Source organism: Megalobrama amblycephala, linkage group LG2, assembly GCF_018812025.1.
Source record: "Megalobrama amblycephala isolate DHTTF-2021 linkage group LG2, ASM1881202v1, whole genome shotgun sequence".
NCBI classification, from domain to species: Eukaryota; Metazoa; Chordata; class Actinopteri; order Cypriniformes; family Xenocyprididae; genus Megalobrama; species Megalobrama amblycephala.
The window spans coordinates 10218111-10236433 of NC_063045.1; the positions used below are offsets into that span (position 1 = coordinate 10218111).

Genomic DNA, 18323 nt, shown 5'->3' on the forward strand with positions numbered 1-18323 from the left:
TGTTGGAGAGATTTATAAAGAATGAAGTTGTGTTTATGAATTATACAGACTGCAAGTGTTTAAAAATGAAAATAGCGACGGCTCTCTTGTCTCCGTGAATACAGTGAGAAACAACGGTAACTTTAACCACATTTAACAGTACATTAGCAACATGCTAACGAAACATTTAGAAAGACAATTTACAAATATCACTAAAAATATCATGTTATCATGGATCATGTCAGTTATTATTGCTCCATCTGCCATTTTTCGCTATTGTTCTTGCTTGCTTACCTAGTCTGATGATTCACCTGTGCACATCCAGACATTCTGCCCTTGTCTAATGCCTTTCATAATGTTGGGAACATGGGCTGGCATATGCAAATATTGGGGGCGTACATATTAATGATCCCGACTGTTACGTAACAGTCGGTGTTATGTTGAGATTCGCCTGTTCTTCGGAGGTCTTTTAAACAAATGAGATTTATATAAGGAGGAAACAATGGAGTTTGAGACTCACTGTATGTCATTTCCATGTACTGAACTCTTGTTATTTAATTATGCCGAGGAAAATTCAATTTTTGAATCTAGGGCAACTTTAAAAAAGATGCGAAGAACAACTGTATTCATTTCTTTCACATCACATCCATTTGCTATAACTAATAGATTATAAGTTAAAGATAGTAAAACAAGTATTTCTTTGAAGGACTCAACTTACATAGGCAACAACGCTGAACGTCTTTGAGATATTCTGTCCGTCGCTGGTGATTTGTAGTTTATAATGTCCATAGTGTTTAGGTGTGATGTTAGAGATGGTGAGAGATCCAGTTTTGTGGTCCAGTTTCAAACAGTCTTTGAATCTTTCTTCATTATATAAGTATTCCTCATTGTTCGTTTTATCCCACTTAGCGATGACAACAAATTCAGCACAATTGCGTTCTTCTGAATCAGCAAACTTCCAGCGTATCAGCTCGTTTTCCTGGATTTCAGTAACATCAGTGTATAGCGTGAGAGATTCTCCCTCAATCACGGACAATGACTTAATTTCATCTTTCTCACTGAATACACCTGAAGAACAAACAGGATCTGTCATGTAGCTGTATGCAGTCACATTAGTGAAATTTCAGAGTGGAAAAGTTCATTGTCAGTAGAGTTGCAATGTATGAATTGAAGCTCACACAGAAGTCTCATTCAAACCAAGTAACTTTTTGTCTGTCAACATGCTAATTTCAGTAATCAACTGAACAAGATGTAAAATTTGCAAGTGGGAATATTTTGCCCCACGCAAAATTCCCAAATGTATTTCGCCAGCAAACATAGTACAACAGTAAATGTGACCAAAACTTTACTGTCCACATTTACTTTCAACAGTCATTTTAGATAATTTCGTAATTTCTGTCGTTGACGCTAACTTCAATATATCCTGTTCGTTATAGTTTAAACTTTGCAGTTTTAAGATATAGTCAATTACTCATTATATCATCAGAGAAAGTAATTTTACCATCGTTTGGCTGATCAGCATCCCCAGTGTTTCCAGTAACTTTTCATGTTATGTTTATGATGGATGGATGTGAATGGATGGACTTTCTAGAGCTTCATACTTGTTGGTCCCATTCACTGCCATTATAAAGCTCGGATGCATCAGGATATTTTTTTTCATAGTTTTTTCATTTTTCATTTACACTGCGTTCCAAATTATTATGCAAGTGACATATCAGTAAGATTTCAGTAGAATAAACATTCAGATTTTAGTTTTTCTAAGAAAATGTTTGTTTATTTATTTATCCATGTCTCTCTATATAACTGGTATCAATCTCAGACAAAATAATTTGCCAGGTCTGGAAACCCTACTTATGCTGCGTTCACACCAAACGCGAATAGAGCGTCTGGCGCGAATGATTTCAATTTTAAGTCAATGTAAAGACGCGTTTACGCGCGTCTGGAGGTCTCGCGGCGCGAATGAGGCGTTTAGCGCGGCGCGGAAGACGCGAATTCGCTTCATTCGCGCGTCTAGTTCGCGCGAATGACGCGAATTGAGCGTTTCGCGCGATACGCGCGTTACGCGCGAATGGTGCTTTTTGTGCATTTAGCGTTTGACGCGAATTCGCGTCTGACGCCCGAGTTGAAAAATTTGAACTTTGGCGTAAATTCGCGCCGCGTTAACCAATCAGGAGCCTGCTTGCTGCTGTGGCGGCAGGCCCGCCCGGAGTCACTCATTCAAAATGGAGGAACGACTGATATTATCAGTGAGCAGTCACCCAGAGATTTATGACACAAGTTCATACTTCAGACAGGAATAAAAAGGACCTCGCTTGGAAGAGTGTCGGTGAGGAGATTGGGCTACCTGGTAAGTTGTAAATAACTTACACATTTCACTTTTGAGTCACGTACACGTTTATCGACCCGCAGCCTTCCCGCGACGCTGACCCCTACGCCGCTGTTCTGCTCTCCAGAGCAAATACAAAGCGGTAGCTCTCTCGATGAATGCACGATCAACATCAGCCATCTTGCAAACAGACAACCGTCTTGTCTTGCCCCTCCCACAAGAAGCGGATTTCGCCTCGGACGCGCGTCAATTTCGCTTCAACGCTTGTTTTTTACGCGCGTCTATTTCGCTCTAGACGCGCGAATGCATTCAAAATGTTCAAGCGGCAAACTAGACGCGGTAGACGCGAATTTGACGCTCTGTTCGCGTTTGGTGTGAACGCAGCATTAGAGGTTGTTCCACATTATTAAGCAAGTCACAGTTCTCATGCAATATGCAATATGGGGAGGAAGAAAGATCTTTCTGAAGATGAAAAGCATGAAACGATGCAATGTTGTGCAAAAGGCATGAAAACAACTAATATTGTGTGAAACTGAATGGAGATTATCGAATTATCATAAGATTTGTGAGTGATTTAGAGCACAGCAGAACTCGGTCAGATAAAGGCTTATTAATGAAAGTTCCTGTCAAAAAAATTAATTGTATTAAAAGGGCAGCTATAAAAAAGCCAGTGTTGAGCAGCAAACAGGTATCTGAAGCTGCTGGTGTCTCTGGAGTCTCAAGAAGCTCTCCATGCAGGCTGGCAGTTGTGCGTAAAGATGCATTTTAGCCACCACTAACCAAACCTCACAAAGAGAAACATTTACAGTGGGTTTAGAAATACATGAAGACTTGTTTTTTAAATAGTTTTATTCACTGACTAATGCCGTACTACAATGGATGGTCTAAATGGATGGATTTCTGGATGGTTGATGAATTGCCACCACGTTCCAACAAGACTGCGATGTCAGCAGGGTGCTGGCGGGTGATGATTTGGGCTGGAATACTGGGAAGTGAGATGTAAAGTCCCTTTAGGGTCTCTGAGGGTATTAAAATGACTTTTGCAAGATATGTGAAGTTCAAAACTGGCCATTTTAAGTTATGGTATAAAAAGGAGGATAGTGCCTTCTGAAATACAATGTACTATACACTATCCCATGCTGCAAAAAAAACACCACAGCAATAAAACTTGAAAATGTATTTCTACACCCACTGTAAATGTTTCTCTTTGTGAGGTTTGGTTAGTGGTGTCTAAAATGCATCTTTACGCACAACTGCCAGCCTGCATGGAGAGCTTCTTGAGACTCCAGAGACACCAGCAGCTTCAAATACCTGTTTGCTGCTCAACATTTGTTTTATTATAGCTGCCCTTTTAATACAATAAAATTCATCTTTACGCACAACTGCCAGCCTGCATGGTGAGGTTCTCAAGACTCCAGAGACACCAGCAGTTTCAAATACCTGTTTGCTGCTCAACACTGGCTTTTTTATAGCTGCCCTTTTAATATAATTAATTTTTTTGACAGGAACTTTCCTCAATAAGCCTTTATCTGACCGAGTTCTGCTGTGCTCTAAATCACTCACAAATCTTATGATAATTCGATAATCTCCATTCAGTTTCACACAATATTAGTTGTTTTCATGCCTTTTGCACAGCATTGCACCATTTCATGCTTTTCATCTTCAGAAAGATCTTTCTTCCTCCCATATTGCATGAGAACTGTGACTTGCTTAATAATATGGAACAACCTCTTAGTAGGGTTTCCATAGACCTGGCAAATTATTTTGTCTGAGATTGATAACAGTTATCTAAAAAACACGGATAAATAAACAAACAAACATTTTCTTAGAAAAACTAAAATCTGAATGTTTATTGTACAGAAATCTTACTGATTTGTCTCTTGCATAATAATTTGGAACGCAGTGTATAGAGGTGCTGGTCATAAAATTAGAATATCATCAAAAAGTTGATTTATTTCACTAATTCCATTCAAAAAGTGAAACTTGTATATTATATTCATTCATTACACACAGACTGATATATTTCAAATGTTTATTTCTTTTAATTTTGATGATTATAACTGACAACTAAGGAAAATCCCAAATTCAGTATCTCAGAAAAATCAGAATATTACTTAAGACCAGTACAAAGAAAGGATTTTTAGAAATCTTGGCCAACTGAAAAGTATGAACATGAAAAGTCTGCGCATGTACAGCACTCAATACTTAGTTGCCTGAATTACTGCAGCAATGCGGCGTGGCATGGAGTCGATCAGTCTGTGGCACTGCTCAGGTGTTATGAGAGCCCAGGTTTCTCTGATAATGGCCTTCAGCTGTTCTGCATTGTTGGGTCTGGCATATCGCATCTTCCTCTTCACAAAAAGGTCAGCGAAGTTTGCTGGCCAATTAAGTACAGGGATACCATGGTCCTTAAACCAGGTACTGGTAGCTTTGGCACTGTGTGCAGGTGCCAAGTCCTGTTGGAAAATAAAATCTGCATCTCCATAAAGTTGGTCAGCAGCAGGAAGCATGAAGTGCTCTAAAACTTCCTGGTATACGGCTGCGTTGACCTTGGACCTCAGAAAACACAGTGGACCAACACCAGCAGATGACATGGCACCCCAAACCATCACTGACTGTGGAAACTTTACACTGGACCTCAAGCAACGTGGATTGTGTGCCTCTCCTCTCTTCCTCCAGACTCTGGGAGCCTGATTTCCAAAGGAAATGCAAAATTTATTTCCATCAGAGAACATAACTTTGGACCATTCAACAGCAGTCCAGTCCTTTTTGTCTTCAGACGCTTCTGACACTGTCTGTTGTTCAAGAGTGGCTTGACACAAGGAATGCGACAGCTAAAACCCATGTCTTGCATACGTCTGTGCGTAGTGGTTCTTGAAGCACTGACTCCAGCTGCAGTCCACTCTTTGTGAATCTCCCCCACATTTTTGAATGGGATTTGTTTCACAATCTTCTCCAGGGTGCGGTTATCCCTATTGCTTGTACACTTTTTTCTACCACATCTTTTCCTTCCCTTCACCTCTCTATTAATGTGCTTGGACTCAGAGCGCTGTGAACAGCCAGCCTCTTTTGCAATGACCTTTTGTGCCTTGCCCTCCTTGTGCAAGGTGTCAATGGTCGTCTTTTGGACAACTGTCAAGTCAGCAGTCTTCCCCATGATTGTGTAGCCTACAGAACTAGACTGAGAGGCCATTTAAAGGCCTTTGCAGGTGTTTTGAGTTAATTAGCTGATTAGAGTGTGGCACCAGGTGTCTTCAATATTGAACCTTTTCACAATATTCTAATTTTCTGAGATACTGAATTTGGGATTTTCCTTAGTTGTCAGTTATAATCATCAAAATTAAAAGAAATAAACATTTGAAATATATCAGTCTGTGTGTAATGAATGAATATAATATACAAGTTTCACTTTTTGAATGGAATTAGTGAAATAAATCAACTTCTAATTATACGACCAGCACCTGTAGATCATGCTTTACAATGAAGTGTTAGAGAGCTACATATGGTTATTTATCTGTTCAATAAAATACCTTACTCTCCTGTTGAGTAATAAAAAAACACCATCTCCAGTTTACAACATTTCAAATCCCTCATTTCTCGACAAGCCAATGTTGATTCTTGTATTATTACAAGCTCTGCTGCGTTCTTTTTTTGCCAGCAGACTCTTAGAGGTTTGAGATTTATTTGCTCCATGTCAACCAGATAAATATATGAACTATTTTTAGACCCTTTTGATTTTTTTCTTTATTGGTGAACAAAATACATTTGCCAATATAATCCTGTCATTAAGCCACAAAAATGATGGCGAATCTTGATTTTGTCATATGTTCATTGGAGCAGTTGAAGTTTGCATCCAGGATCGTTTCTCATTAAATAATATGAGCACTAGTTAGGGTCTAATATTGGCCCTATAGAGGATGTTTTAGTGTCTATTTATAAACCCAAGTGTTGACACCCTATCTCAGGGCTGGGCAAACTCGGTCCTGGAGGGCCGCCGTCCCTGCAGAGTTTTGCTCCAACCCTAATCAAACACACCTGAACCAGCTAATCAAGGTCTTCAGGATTACACACAGGTGAGTTTTATCAGGGTTGCAGCTAAACTCTGCAGGACAGTGGCCCTCCAGGACTGAGTTTGCCCAGCCCTGCCCTATCTAGTCCACTGTGGGATTGATGTGCTGGTCGGTCTAGTGCACTAACCTCTGATGCTCTCTTCCTTCCTAACGCTGCCCCTTCAGCCCCTCTGGCATGTTTGATTATGACTTTTGAGTAAGTCTCAGTTTTACTTCCTGTTTCTCACTCCCATGTCTTCTGTCCGTTAGCTGAGTAGGGCCGTCCACGTCGTGTGGATGAATGCTGTGCTGCTTGCTTCTACCTCATCATTCGCAGATGTTGCTGCAGTTTTGATTTGGTTTTGTATTTATTTTTCAGCTGCATGCTTGTGGAGTTCATAGACATGTTGGGTTTTAGTTGCATGCAGAGTTTTAAATGGGTTCCTTAGTTTATCTGACGATGATGGAGTTGATTTGTTTTCTCCTTACAGATTTAACAGATAAACAAGAAACCCAGAGCGGTAAGTTCAGATGTACTTCTCTCATACACATATAAACAACTTTTTTGCTGCTAAATATATTGTTGAAGTTTGAATGTGCCAGATGATGTCACTACAGACCAATCAGTGATGACCGTATTTGCATATTCTGATGTTATCCTGCTTAATGTTAGAAATCTTTTGTTAATAATTTAATGTAAATTTAAATTGTCAAAGCTCTCACTCATATTAGCTCATCTCTTTATCCAGAGTGTTTTTCTCTGTGTAATAGTTTGATTTGTTTGATTCTGCAGGATTACTCGGCCTAACGGATCTCCTCAGTTTCACTCACAGACATTCACACAAACCTCTTCAGTCAGTCCTGATTCTCTCCGGTTCAGAACGTCTGGATCTTCCCCAGTATTTCTCCACTCTTGTGTTTGCTTCTTTCCTGACCGTAGTGAAGCTCTCAAGTGATTTTTAGTCTCTGATGGATTCAGATCCTGTTATCGCATAATATGTATTTCAACATGTTCCAGAACTGCTCATAATACTGGAATCTTTTTATTTATGATGTATCAGTGGATCCAAACCTTTCCCTCCTGCTTTTGGATATCCATTACTTTTGTTTTGTTAAACTTGTATAGCTGATGTAAAAGTTGGTCATGTCATTAGAATTTTTTTGTTTTTTACTTTGAAATAAAACCGAAATAAGACAATGATTTGATGTTTGGCCAGTTCTTGGATTAAAATAATTTGGACAACAATCATAATGAATGTTATTAAAACTAATTTGTAAAACTAGTATAATAAAACTAGTTGTTCAAACAAACACTGAGATTAATCTTCATGCCAAGAAGCTCCCAGCATTTAACTGCTGCTTTCTTTTGTGTTTGAGACGTTAAAGTCCATAGCCTTTTATCCAGAAATTGTAGTATCACTTTTGTTTTGAGCAAGTTCCCACAGACTAAACTCAGCCTCTATGAGAGTGACAGACGTCCCTTAACATATCAGATTTAACCTTCAGATTGTCTAATGATTCTTATGATTTTATGAAACAGCTAAGCAGCATTTGTCCTGGAAACTTTTTATAGATATCACCAAAATCAAGCTTTTTTAAGTCTGCTCATTTCTCTTGTTCATGACCTGACAGAAACATCAGACCTAATACAAACAGACACACATGACACCCAATACAGAGACAAATACCAGGAGGAGCTCTGACATCACTGTAGTTCAGAGAGATTCGGAGAGAGTGAAACTAACTTGATCAACAACGATATGGATGACTGAAGAGATCAACGACTTGTGAACACATCAGATACTCACAGGTAAGAAATATAAGAGAGATTGAGCTGAACAGGTTTCTAACAGACGTGATCTGGTTTAGTTGAGTTTATGTTGAACTGGAATAAGTTAAACTGAACCTTGTGCTGTTTGCATAAACTGGCAACTCTTACAAGCTTGTCACATTTTCTTCTATAAGACTGTTCATAACTCTTTTAAGTCAGCTACATGAATTTGATTAGATTGGTTGTGAAGTAAATTTTGGCATTTCTGTCATTTTGCCACACAAGAAAAAAACAGGAAGTATGTATATAACCCTTACTGAGACACAGAAAAACCTGCTGAACCTGCTACAGTGTTTGCTGCACATATGTGTCACACCTTATAAAGAATTAAGAAACATGAAGTATGACTGTCTGAATGGAGATGCTTGACAAGATGAAATAAGACTTGAAATTCAGTTTATTTTGTGGTAAGACTTTTTTGTCAGAATATTTCTAAAAGATATGTTTTATGTTATGTTATTTAATATAAACAGCAAATTTCTTTGCATGTTTTTCTGAGCGTGCTCATTGTCTACCACAAAATAAAATGTTTATTATTTCATTTGAAGTACACTGCAGCTTAAAATACATTTACCTAAAACAAAATTAAATTTAACAAACTATGTTAATTTTGAGGGGGAAAAAATATTTTCTGTACTTTTCCTTTAATATATACAGCAGTTCCTAGTTAAGATGCTGTTGTTGTTGTTGTCATAAAGAGTGAAGAACAATGGAAAAATCTTCCCCACCACTACCAAAAACACAAAAAAGGAGAGGGAGCATGGATGATCCTCCATGTGAGTCAATAATCAAATCTGTCTTATATTTTATCTAATTGAAACCCAGCCAGCAGAGCCATGTGGGGCCCAAATGGGTTTGACCTGGGCTATCTAACTGGGACCCAGCCAGTTTTGCACCCAGTTTCCATAGAGGCCCCACATGGGTTAGCCCAGATGAACTGAACACTGCTCAGTGTGCACACTACAGGCTGTTAAATGAAACACAGAAACATGCTGGAGTTAATGAGATAATTAGGTGATAATGAGCAGAATCACTGAAGGACAGAGAAACAAGAAGAACTATGACTTCAGCCACAGCCTTCGATGAAATCAACTGAAGATAAAAGACATTCAATCTCTGAAGATCTGATTAAACATCTCCACAAACAGCATTACCAGCTTCACTTATCACTAACCAGACTGACTTTATCTCTGACATTCATCTACAAAAGTTGTTATTGAGAATTACCAGAGGTTTAGATGTTGATGATTTGTTGAAAATAAGTTTGGTTTGATGTCACCGTGATCGAGGTCAGCGCTTACTTCAGTTAGGCAGTTTGACTCTTAACTATAACTTTTAATTTTTTCTCTGGCTGTTCGTTATGGCAAGAAAAACAAGAGACAATGTGGTCAGCTGCTAACTGATAAAAATATAGTCGTCATTTAGTGGTTTAATTCATTGATCTAATGGCTGAGCTTTTTATGAGCAAAATGTGATTAACTTTGTGCTGGATCTCTTCTAGAATTACAACAATAAAAATGTTTCAATCAGAAAATTTGAAAAACACATTGTTCACTAAACACTTCAAACCTCCTGCAAGATTCACTTACACAGACATCAAGAATCAGCGTATGATTCTCAACAATGGTGACATGCTTCATGCTGCAATGCATTCTGGGAGCCATGGATAAGTTTCGTATGATGCTCCCAGAATGCATTGCACCATTGAAGCATGTCACCATTGTTGAGATTCATATGCTGATTCTTGATGTCTGTGTGCGAGTAAAACTCACAGGAGCCCAAAATATGTAAATGGTGTGTTATAAATCGTTTGATGTTCTGATTAAATTCTATTATTCTCTTGCTGTAGAATCATAACAATAAAACAGAATTAATAACATGCTACCCGTATAAACCTCCCACATAATATCAATGAGTTAAGCCAATATATGATGATTATATTCTTATCATCAATCAGCATCTGATTATATTTTCTCTTGCTGTTCTCGCCATAACAAACAGACCCAGCTGTCAAGAGAAAAACTAATGTTAAAAAGTCAAGAGCCTGACTAAAGCACACACTAATCGCCACAATGGTAACATCAAATCAAACTATTACTTTCAAATAAGTAATCAACATCTAAGCCTCTTCTTAATTCTTAATACGAACTTCTGTAGATGTCTGACAGAAATAAAGTCAGTCTGGGGTGCGTTTCCCAAAGCGAACTATGGTCGCAAGTTCCGTCGTTACCAATAGAGTTCAATGGGACTTACGACCATGGTTCACCAACGATGCTTTCGGGAAACTCACCCCTGGTTAGTAATAAGTGAAGCTAATGTTGTTTGTGGAGTTGTTTAATCAGATCTTGAGAGATGTGATGTATTTTATCTTCAGTTGATTTCATCCAAGGCTGTGGCTGGAAGTAGTTCTTGTGTTTCTCTTTCCTTCAGTGATTATGCTTGTTAACAGCAGGTGTTCTTCACTAATACAAAATCATTATTCAATCACTTAATTATCTCATTACCTCCAACACTGATTAAGTGTTACATTAAACAGCCTGTAGTGTGCACACTAAGCAGTGTTCATTTCATCTGGGCAAATCCATGTGGGGCCTACATGGAAACTGGGTGCAAAACTGGCTGGGTCCCAGTTAGATAGCCCAGGTCAAACCCATTTGGGCCCCACATGGCTCTGCTGGCTGGGAAGTAGCCACTCATTGTTTTGATTCAAGCTCTGCAGATTCTGGACATTCTCTCAACAAGCTCTTGCATTACACTCTAGTGCAGGTGATATTTTTATAATTTCTCTTTCCAGCGGTGTCATCCTCCAGCGGCCCACTGACTAAGGAGCTTCAGTGCCCTATATGTCTGGACGTGTTCACTGATCCAGTCAGCACTCCATGTGGACACAGCTTCTGCAAGACCTGTCTGAATATGTGCTGGAACAACAGCCAGACCTGCAACTGTCCATATTGTAAAGAAACATTCAAGATCAGACCTGATCTCAAGATTAATACCACACTCAGAGAAGTTGTAGATCACTATAAAATGAAAAGTCCTGAAGTTCTGTGTGACTTCTGTGAGGAAAGAAAGCTGAAAGCCCTGAAGTCGTGTCTGGTGTGTCAGAGCTCTTACTGTGAAACTCACCTGGAGCCTCATTTGAAAGTGGCAGGTTTAAAGCAACACAAACTGATCAATCCTGTGAGGAATCTGGGGGACTATATATGTCAGAAACATGTGAGACCTCTGGAGCTGTTCTGTCGAGATGATCAGACAATCGTGTGTCTGTCCTGCACTGACGGAGATCACAAGAACCACAACACTGTTTCTTTAGAAGAGGAGATTGAAGAGAAAAAGGTAGAAGTTACTGACAAAACTGTTTTTAAAGGGCTCATATGAATCACTTTTTTTTTTTTTTGAGGGGAAAAAAAATCAGTTATGAAAACATATTGTGTTGTTCTCTGTCTATAGACTCAACTAAAAAGACACATAGATGTGCAGCAGATGATCCAGGAAAGAAGCAAGAAGATTCAGGAAATCAAACACTCATCAGAAGTCAGAAAAGTGAGTTAAAAATAATTAAATTATATTAATCTAAGTATGTATTATACCTAATTTAGTGCAGTCCTCTGAGAGTCCTGATATACAGTACAACAGCACTGGTACTTTCATTGTTTGTCTCTACGCTTGTCTGTGTTTGTTTTACTGTGTTTTAGTGGTGGGGATTTTAAAGTGACTCTTTCTGCAGGTTACATCGATAGACCAGTAGGTGGCGGCAAGTAACTGTCTTTATGGGTATTTTTGATTTTGATTTATGCAATCAATGATTTATTCAAAACACTGATTCATTCAGGAATGAATCACTACAATGTGTTGTGACTTTGATTTTATTCTTTTCGGTGGTCGGAGCAAATACAGACAATGACTGAAAATAATTTGTCTAAAATGTAAGTTACTTTATTATAGTAACTTCTTTATTTAATTATTGTTTAAAAACAATAGCTTATCACACTCACAATCACGCTATTGGTCTGAATATCAACACGGCTGTGATTACCTATGGCCTTTTGCACAAAGCTAGCTGAACAAAATCGAGGGAGCGAGGGTCTGTCCATATAAACTTCCCTCGTCCACTTCACGAAGTGGAACGCACTTCAAATTGGCAGCAGGGATTCCCCCAAGGGGAAGTACTTAGGGAAGTTTGTGAGTGCATGTCTAAAACTGGAGTGGAATGCAGCCTATGAGTTTGGACATACTACTCTGTTCGCATACTGTTTTTCTTGTACTATGTAGTAGAGTAGTATTCTATTTCGGATGCAGCGTTAGTGTGTCCCAAATCATAGTATGTTGAAATGAGTATTCCAAATATACCCGGATGGTCGACTTTTTCCGGTTAGAATCTGGAGTGCAGATCTGTGCACACTCTAGCATCTAATAATGCCCATTACCCATTGCGCTGTAGACGAGGATTCACTTAGAACTACAAATATGAATAAAAAATGTTTTAAAAAAATGAGCAAACATAATGTTCAAGACCAACGGTTAAGTAAAGCAGTTAAGATAAAGTGGTTTGAATGATTAATAATCAGTATCTAACCTGACAAAAAGTTATCCACATTATATTTCATCTGCAACAGCATTGTTTTTAACTTTTATAACAATGCGATTTGGTCATCAACTTTTAAATGCATCATTATGCAAAGATGAGGAGGGTTCTCCGCATAAAAGACCCATGACTGGCAGATCAACGTGCGTCTACATTTCTCTCCGAAACTGTAGGAAATTAAATTTAAAGTTGTCATGAAATCAAAATTGACCCTATTTACTTTGTTAGCACATATTACTAGTACTAGTCTTGTGGTGAACAATTGATCCGTGCAAGTTAATACACAGAAAAAAATAGTTTGTTGTGGTAATCTTTAATCAAAATCTGAACAGTTACTTCAGGTCTGGAATGGCGTTCCTTTTCTGATGACGTCAGTTTGACGGCTTGTGTTGAACCACTCCCCTCCAACCAATAAGGCTGATTTATACTTCTGAGTCACGTGAACGCTGTAGCTACAGAGTAGGCTGTGTGTAGCATGCATAGCCTACGACGTAACTTGACCTGCACCTCTTCAAAAATGTAACAATGCGTCAATTCTACGCCGACCGCAAGCGCTGTGATTGGTCTGCTAGAACCGCTCCCTCAGGTCAAAAAACTGCGGTTGCAGTGAGGGGAGGAGTGAAAAGAGTGCAGGCAAGACAGACAGTTCTCTGTTCTCGTATGGATCAGACACCTATGAGATCAAAGGTGGATATCACAGGAATCACACTCGACACGTGCGCTGTGTTGCTGATAAACTAGATGTAATTTAAGTTCTGTTGCTTTTATATGAAAATAAACATAATGAACAAGACACCCAAAGTACTTGTTATTTATTTCCATTCAAAAGATGTGAGTATCACTCATTTTAACTTTAATTATAGACATGTTTTGACATGTTCACATAACCCATCGCAGATTGCAGTGTCAGAGAGTTTGCGAATATTTGCACATTATTTTTACACATAAAAACATGGTATTACCCTAGTGAAAAAAAGTATACTTTATTGTATTTTAAAGGTCCCGTTCTTTGTGATCCCATGTTTCAAACTTTAGTTAGTGTGTAATGTTGTTGTTAGAGTATAAATAAAATCTGTAAAATTTTAAAGCTCAAAGTTCAATGCCAAGCGAGATATTTTATTTAACAGAAGTCGCCTACATCGAACGGCCAGTTTGGACTACATCCCTCTACTTCCTTCTTTAATGACGTCACTAAAACAGTTTTTTGACTAACCTCCGCCCACAGGAATACACAAGAGTTGCGTTTGTAGAGTGTGTTTGTCGCCATGTCGTCGAAACGCTGTTATTTTCATCCCGCAGTCCAATCACCGGGTCTGATCCCGGCTCAAATTGATAGGGTAAAATTAAAGACATGTTTACAATAACACTGAGCGCGTGCATCTCCACGTTATGGTAAGAGGCGTGACCTTTCCGGGCAAGATTCGCTCAGAGCTGTCGAATCACAACACAGGAACCGCTGGCACAATCAGAACTCGTTACGTTTTTCTGAAGGAGGGACTTCATAGAACAAGGAAGTCATCAGCCCGTTTTTATGACAGTGGAAACAGCGGTATACAGATAAGTAAATTATGTGAAAAATACTGTGTTTTTTTACACGCGAAACATGAACACATGTTATATTGCACACTATAAACACAATCAAAGCTTCAAAAAAACACGAAAAACGGGACCTTTAAATATATTCCCTTTTTCTATAGTACACTGCAAATATACTAACAAAAAATGTACTATCATTAAATATATAAAAAGTATATTAGTATCATATTTTCACAATGCAACTTTTAACACACTTTAAAATAATTGTACTTTTGTATATTTTCTAAAAAATATATTTTAGAAAAATATACTTGAAGTGTAAGTTCAGTTTATTTTTTAAAAGTGTATTTATTTGCACTTTATAAACATATATTTGAGGTATATTTTAACAGTGTGCTGAAAATGATCATTGTAACAATGCACTGAAAGTATATTTAAAAATACATTATTTAATATCCTGAAGTTGTAGTGTATCTAATGTTAAATTTGAGTATATTTTTTAAGTTTACTTCTTCATCCTTGGAATTCATTATATTACTTTTGCTATTTATTTCAGTATGAATGCATTACAAGCCAATTTAGTATATGCAGTGTAGCCTATACAATTTCCAAATGTGTGTAAATGTTTATTAAGTTTACACTGCAGAATCATTTTACAATCGTACACACAAATCTATATTATACAACACACCAGCAGCACAAGTAAAGCCGCGGTCACACTAGACTTTGAACCAAGCGGCAACCTCCCCCAGTTTCTCGTGAAGCCAGTACAGAAGTGAATTAAACTGCAATTCATCGACTGGCCGCTAGGGACAGGCTGCAGAAGTGAGCAGAATCTCATTGACCATCATGTTAAATTAGCCAAGTTTACAGCAGAAAAAAACATGTTTACAGTCTGGTTCATATTGTGGTTTTGGTCTATACTCCGAATTTTGCCCTTCATGACAACTCTGAGGGGGGTGAATTTTTTTATAGCTCATCTGTTTAAATTATATTAAGCCTTAAAGTTCTGCATAATTAAGGGCGTGGTCACTTGAGTGACAGGTATGTCGCTGCTGTCTGTGAGCCGTCATGTTACCTCAGCAGCTCATTTCAGCCGCTGAATTTGGCATCTCAGTCGTATTTGTGCTTTTTTCTGTATTATTTTATACAATATATGGCTTGCTGCATACTCGAGACAGATGTCAGTCTGTGTACATGTGCTCACATGCGGAACACAAGTTGTTGGATCGTCGTGGCATTGGCTAAAGGTTTTGTTCCTGAGATTTACTACAATGACAATACCAGGAGGATATACAACTCCGACAGCACTGCTTGGATATAACTAAAACTGCTGCACTATTTTGAAAAATTATACTTTGGATACGTGCTCATTAGTTTGAGAGAACATTTGAGAGATATACATCTGGTACATATATATTTTACCCAAGTGCCACGGATTGGATTCATCTCGCGATCTCTATTTCATTATAAAGGTATGAAATCCCATTTGATTTGTGTTATTTGCACACCCCACACAAATTAATTAGCCTATTGGTGTTGGAGCATAACGTTATCGTAAAAAAAATCACCGTAGATTGACAGTAATCCTTTAGTACTTTCTAATGATATTGCTATCTTTATTAATATGTTAGATAGTATCTAAGATAGATAGCTAGGGCGGGCGTGGTTTCAGCAACAAGTCGCATGGGCTCCAACTTCGTTCCGCCTCTTTAACCCATTTTCAGTTATCCGTGAGTGACGTGCGGTCACGTGCAGCTAAGATGGCAGCGGCCTCATTTACGCGTCAAAACTGCTGTTCAGAACTCTATGGGTGACATCACGGACACTACGTCCATATTTTTTTACAGTCTATGCTTTGAACGTGCGAAATTTATTCGGATGCTGTAACGGTCGTGATATGACGTAACGGTCTACAACGTCTTTTTTATAAACATGAATTCAACACATAACTTAAAGCAATACATTCAAAATGTAAAAATATAGAACCTACTCGACTTTACTGCAAAAAATATAATTCTTTTAATTCAGCCAAGAGGTCATGCCGTGACGAATTGATCTTCTACTGGTTGCACATCTTCACGTGATGCGAATTCGCAGGTCAGAGTTCACTAAACTTGAACTTTGGAACGCAGCGAAATGCGAAATTCTTCGCACGAGTTCACGGACAAGCCACGCAAAATCGCGTTCAGTATCGAAGATGAATCGACTTCGATAATGAACCCGATTTTGCGTGGCTTGTCCGTGAACTACGGCTCTGTCTATTAAAAGGCGCTCCATTTGAAAGCAGGTGATGGCGATTTAGCGGTAATCAGGGAACCGGCTTTACTGACGAAATGCGCGTGAGAATCGCATGCGATATATCGCCCAGCCCTTGTATTTGTGTATAGAGGGTCACCATGGTCCAATATACAGTACAGTCCAAAAGTTTGGAACCACTAAGATTTTTAATGTTTTTAAAAGAAGTTTCATCTGCTCACCAAGGCTACATTTATTTAATTAAAAATACAGTAAAAAAAAAAACAGTAATATTGTGAAATATTATTACAATTTAAAATAACTGTGTACTATTTAAATATATTTGACTAAGTAATTTATTCCTGTGATGCAAAGCTGAATTTTCAGCATCATTACTCCAGTCTTCAGTGTCACATGATACTTCAGAAATCATTCTAATATGCTGATCTGCTGCTCAAGAAACATTTAATGTGTACAATTGTACAAAATATTTGTGTACAATATTTTTTTTTCAGGATTATTTGATGAATAGAAAGTTCAAAAGAACAGTGTTTATCTGAAATCTAATCTTTTGTAACATTATAAATGTCTTTACTGCCACTTTTGATTGATTTAATGCATCCTTGCTGAATAAAAGTATTAATTTCTTTAATTTCTTTTCAAAAAAATAAAAATAAAAATTCTTACTGACCCCAAACTTTTGAACGGTAGTGTATAATGTTACAGAAGCTTTGTATTTCAGATAAATGCTGTTCTTTTGAACTTTCTATTCATCAAGGAATCCTGAAAAAACACAACTGTTTTCAACATTGAAAATAATCATAAATGTTTATTGAGCAGCAAATCAGCATATTAGAATGATTTCTGAAGGATCATGTGACACTGAAGACTGGAGTAATGATGCTGAAAATTCAGCTTTGCATCACAGGAATAAATTACTTAGTCAAATATATTTAAATAGTACACAGTTATTTTAAATTGTAATAATATTTCACAATATTACTGTTTTTTTTTTTACTGTATTTTTAATTAAATAAATGTAGCCTTGGTGAGCAGATGAAACTTCTTTTAAAAACATTAAAAATCTTAGTGGTTCCAAACTTTTGGACTGTACTGTATATATATTTTTTCTTTAATGAAAAACATGGTAAGTTTTGCTGAATCTAAGTTTAAATAAAAACTATTGGATTTGTCAATGAAATATGTCTCTTCATTAGTGATGTTGTTACATTTTATTTATTTTAATGGCCTTGAAAACAAATGCATTCAACTTTGGGAAAATGTGTTAAACTGTATTTAAATAGTAGCACAACTGTATTATGTGAGATTATGTAATTCAAAGTACAGTAGTCAACATTTGAAGTGGATCAAAAAAGTTAGGACAACTTTGATTAAAGGTTTTGATCCACTTCAAATGTTGACTATAGTATAAGTAATAACAAAGTGTATTGTTATTGACTGCAAAGTGTGTAATATTTAATATTTGGAATAAGCCAAAGGTACTGAGCATACAGTATATACTATTACCTGTAAAATAATATATTCAGTGTATAATGCTTGTGTTTTCTGAAGACACTTGTAATTATTTTGTAATGTACTTAAATCACAAATAAAGTATACTTATAACACAAATAAAAGTATACTTATAACAGAAATAAAGTATACTTATAATACAACGTATATTATAACAAAAAAATATATACTTTTAACACAAATAAAGTATACTTATAACACAAATTAAGTATACTTTAATATCACTAATCAAGCATGTAATTAGTC

General features: G+C 37.3%; 1 protein-coding gene and 1 long non-coding RNA gene across 5 annotated transcripts in view; both read left to right on the forward strand.

The window, feature by feature from the left end:
• Positions 1-6448: 6448 nt before the first annotated feature.
• LOC125262823 lies at positions 6449-7359 on the forward strand. The gene is made up of 2 exons (XR_007183622.1): positions 6449-6875; positions 7148-7359. It is a non-coding gene; the product is annotated as an uncharacterized LOC125262823 (long non-coding RNA).
• Positions 7360-7853: 494 nt separating this feature from the next.
• LOC125263517 (E3 ubiquitin-protein ligase TRIM39-like) overlaps positions 7854-18323 on the forward strand; it is a 30619-nt gene continuing 20149 nt past the window's right edge. For 2 of the 4 annotated variants that reach the window (XM_048182519.1, XM_048182516.1), the window contains exons 1-4: positions 7854-8164; positions 8884-8961; positions 10980-11521; positions 11636-11728. In XM_048182519.1, coding sequence (XP_048038476.1) covers positions 8895-8961; positions 10980-11521; positions 11636-11728 — 702 coding nt within the window. In that variant the 5' untranslated portion in view covers positions 7854-8164; positions 8884-8894. Of the gene's footprint in view, positions 8165-8842; positions 8962-10979; positions 11522-11635; positions 11729-18323 lie in introns of all 4 variants that reach the window. The other 2 variants (XM_048182518.1, XM_048182517.1) reach the window with 2 other exon arrangements.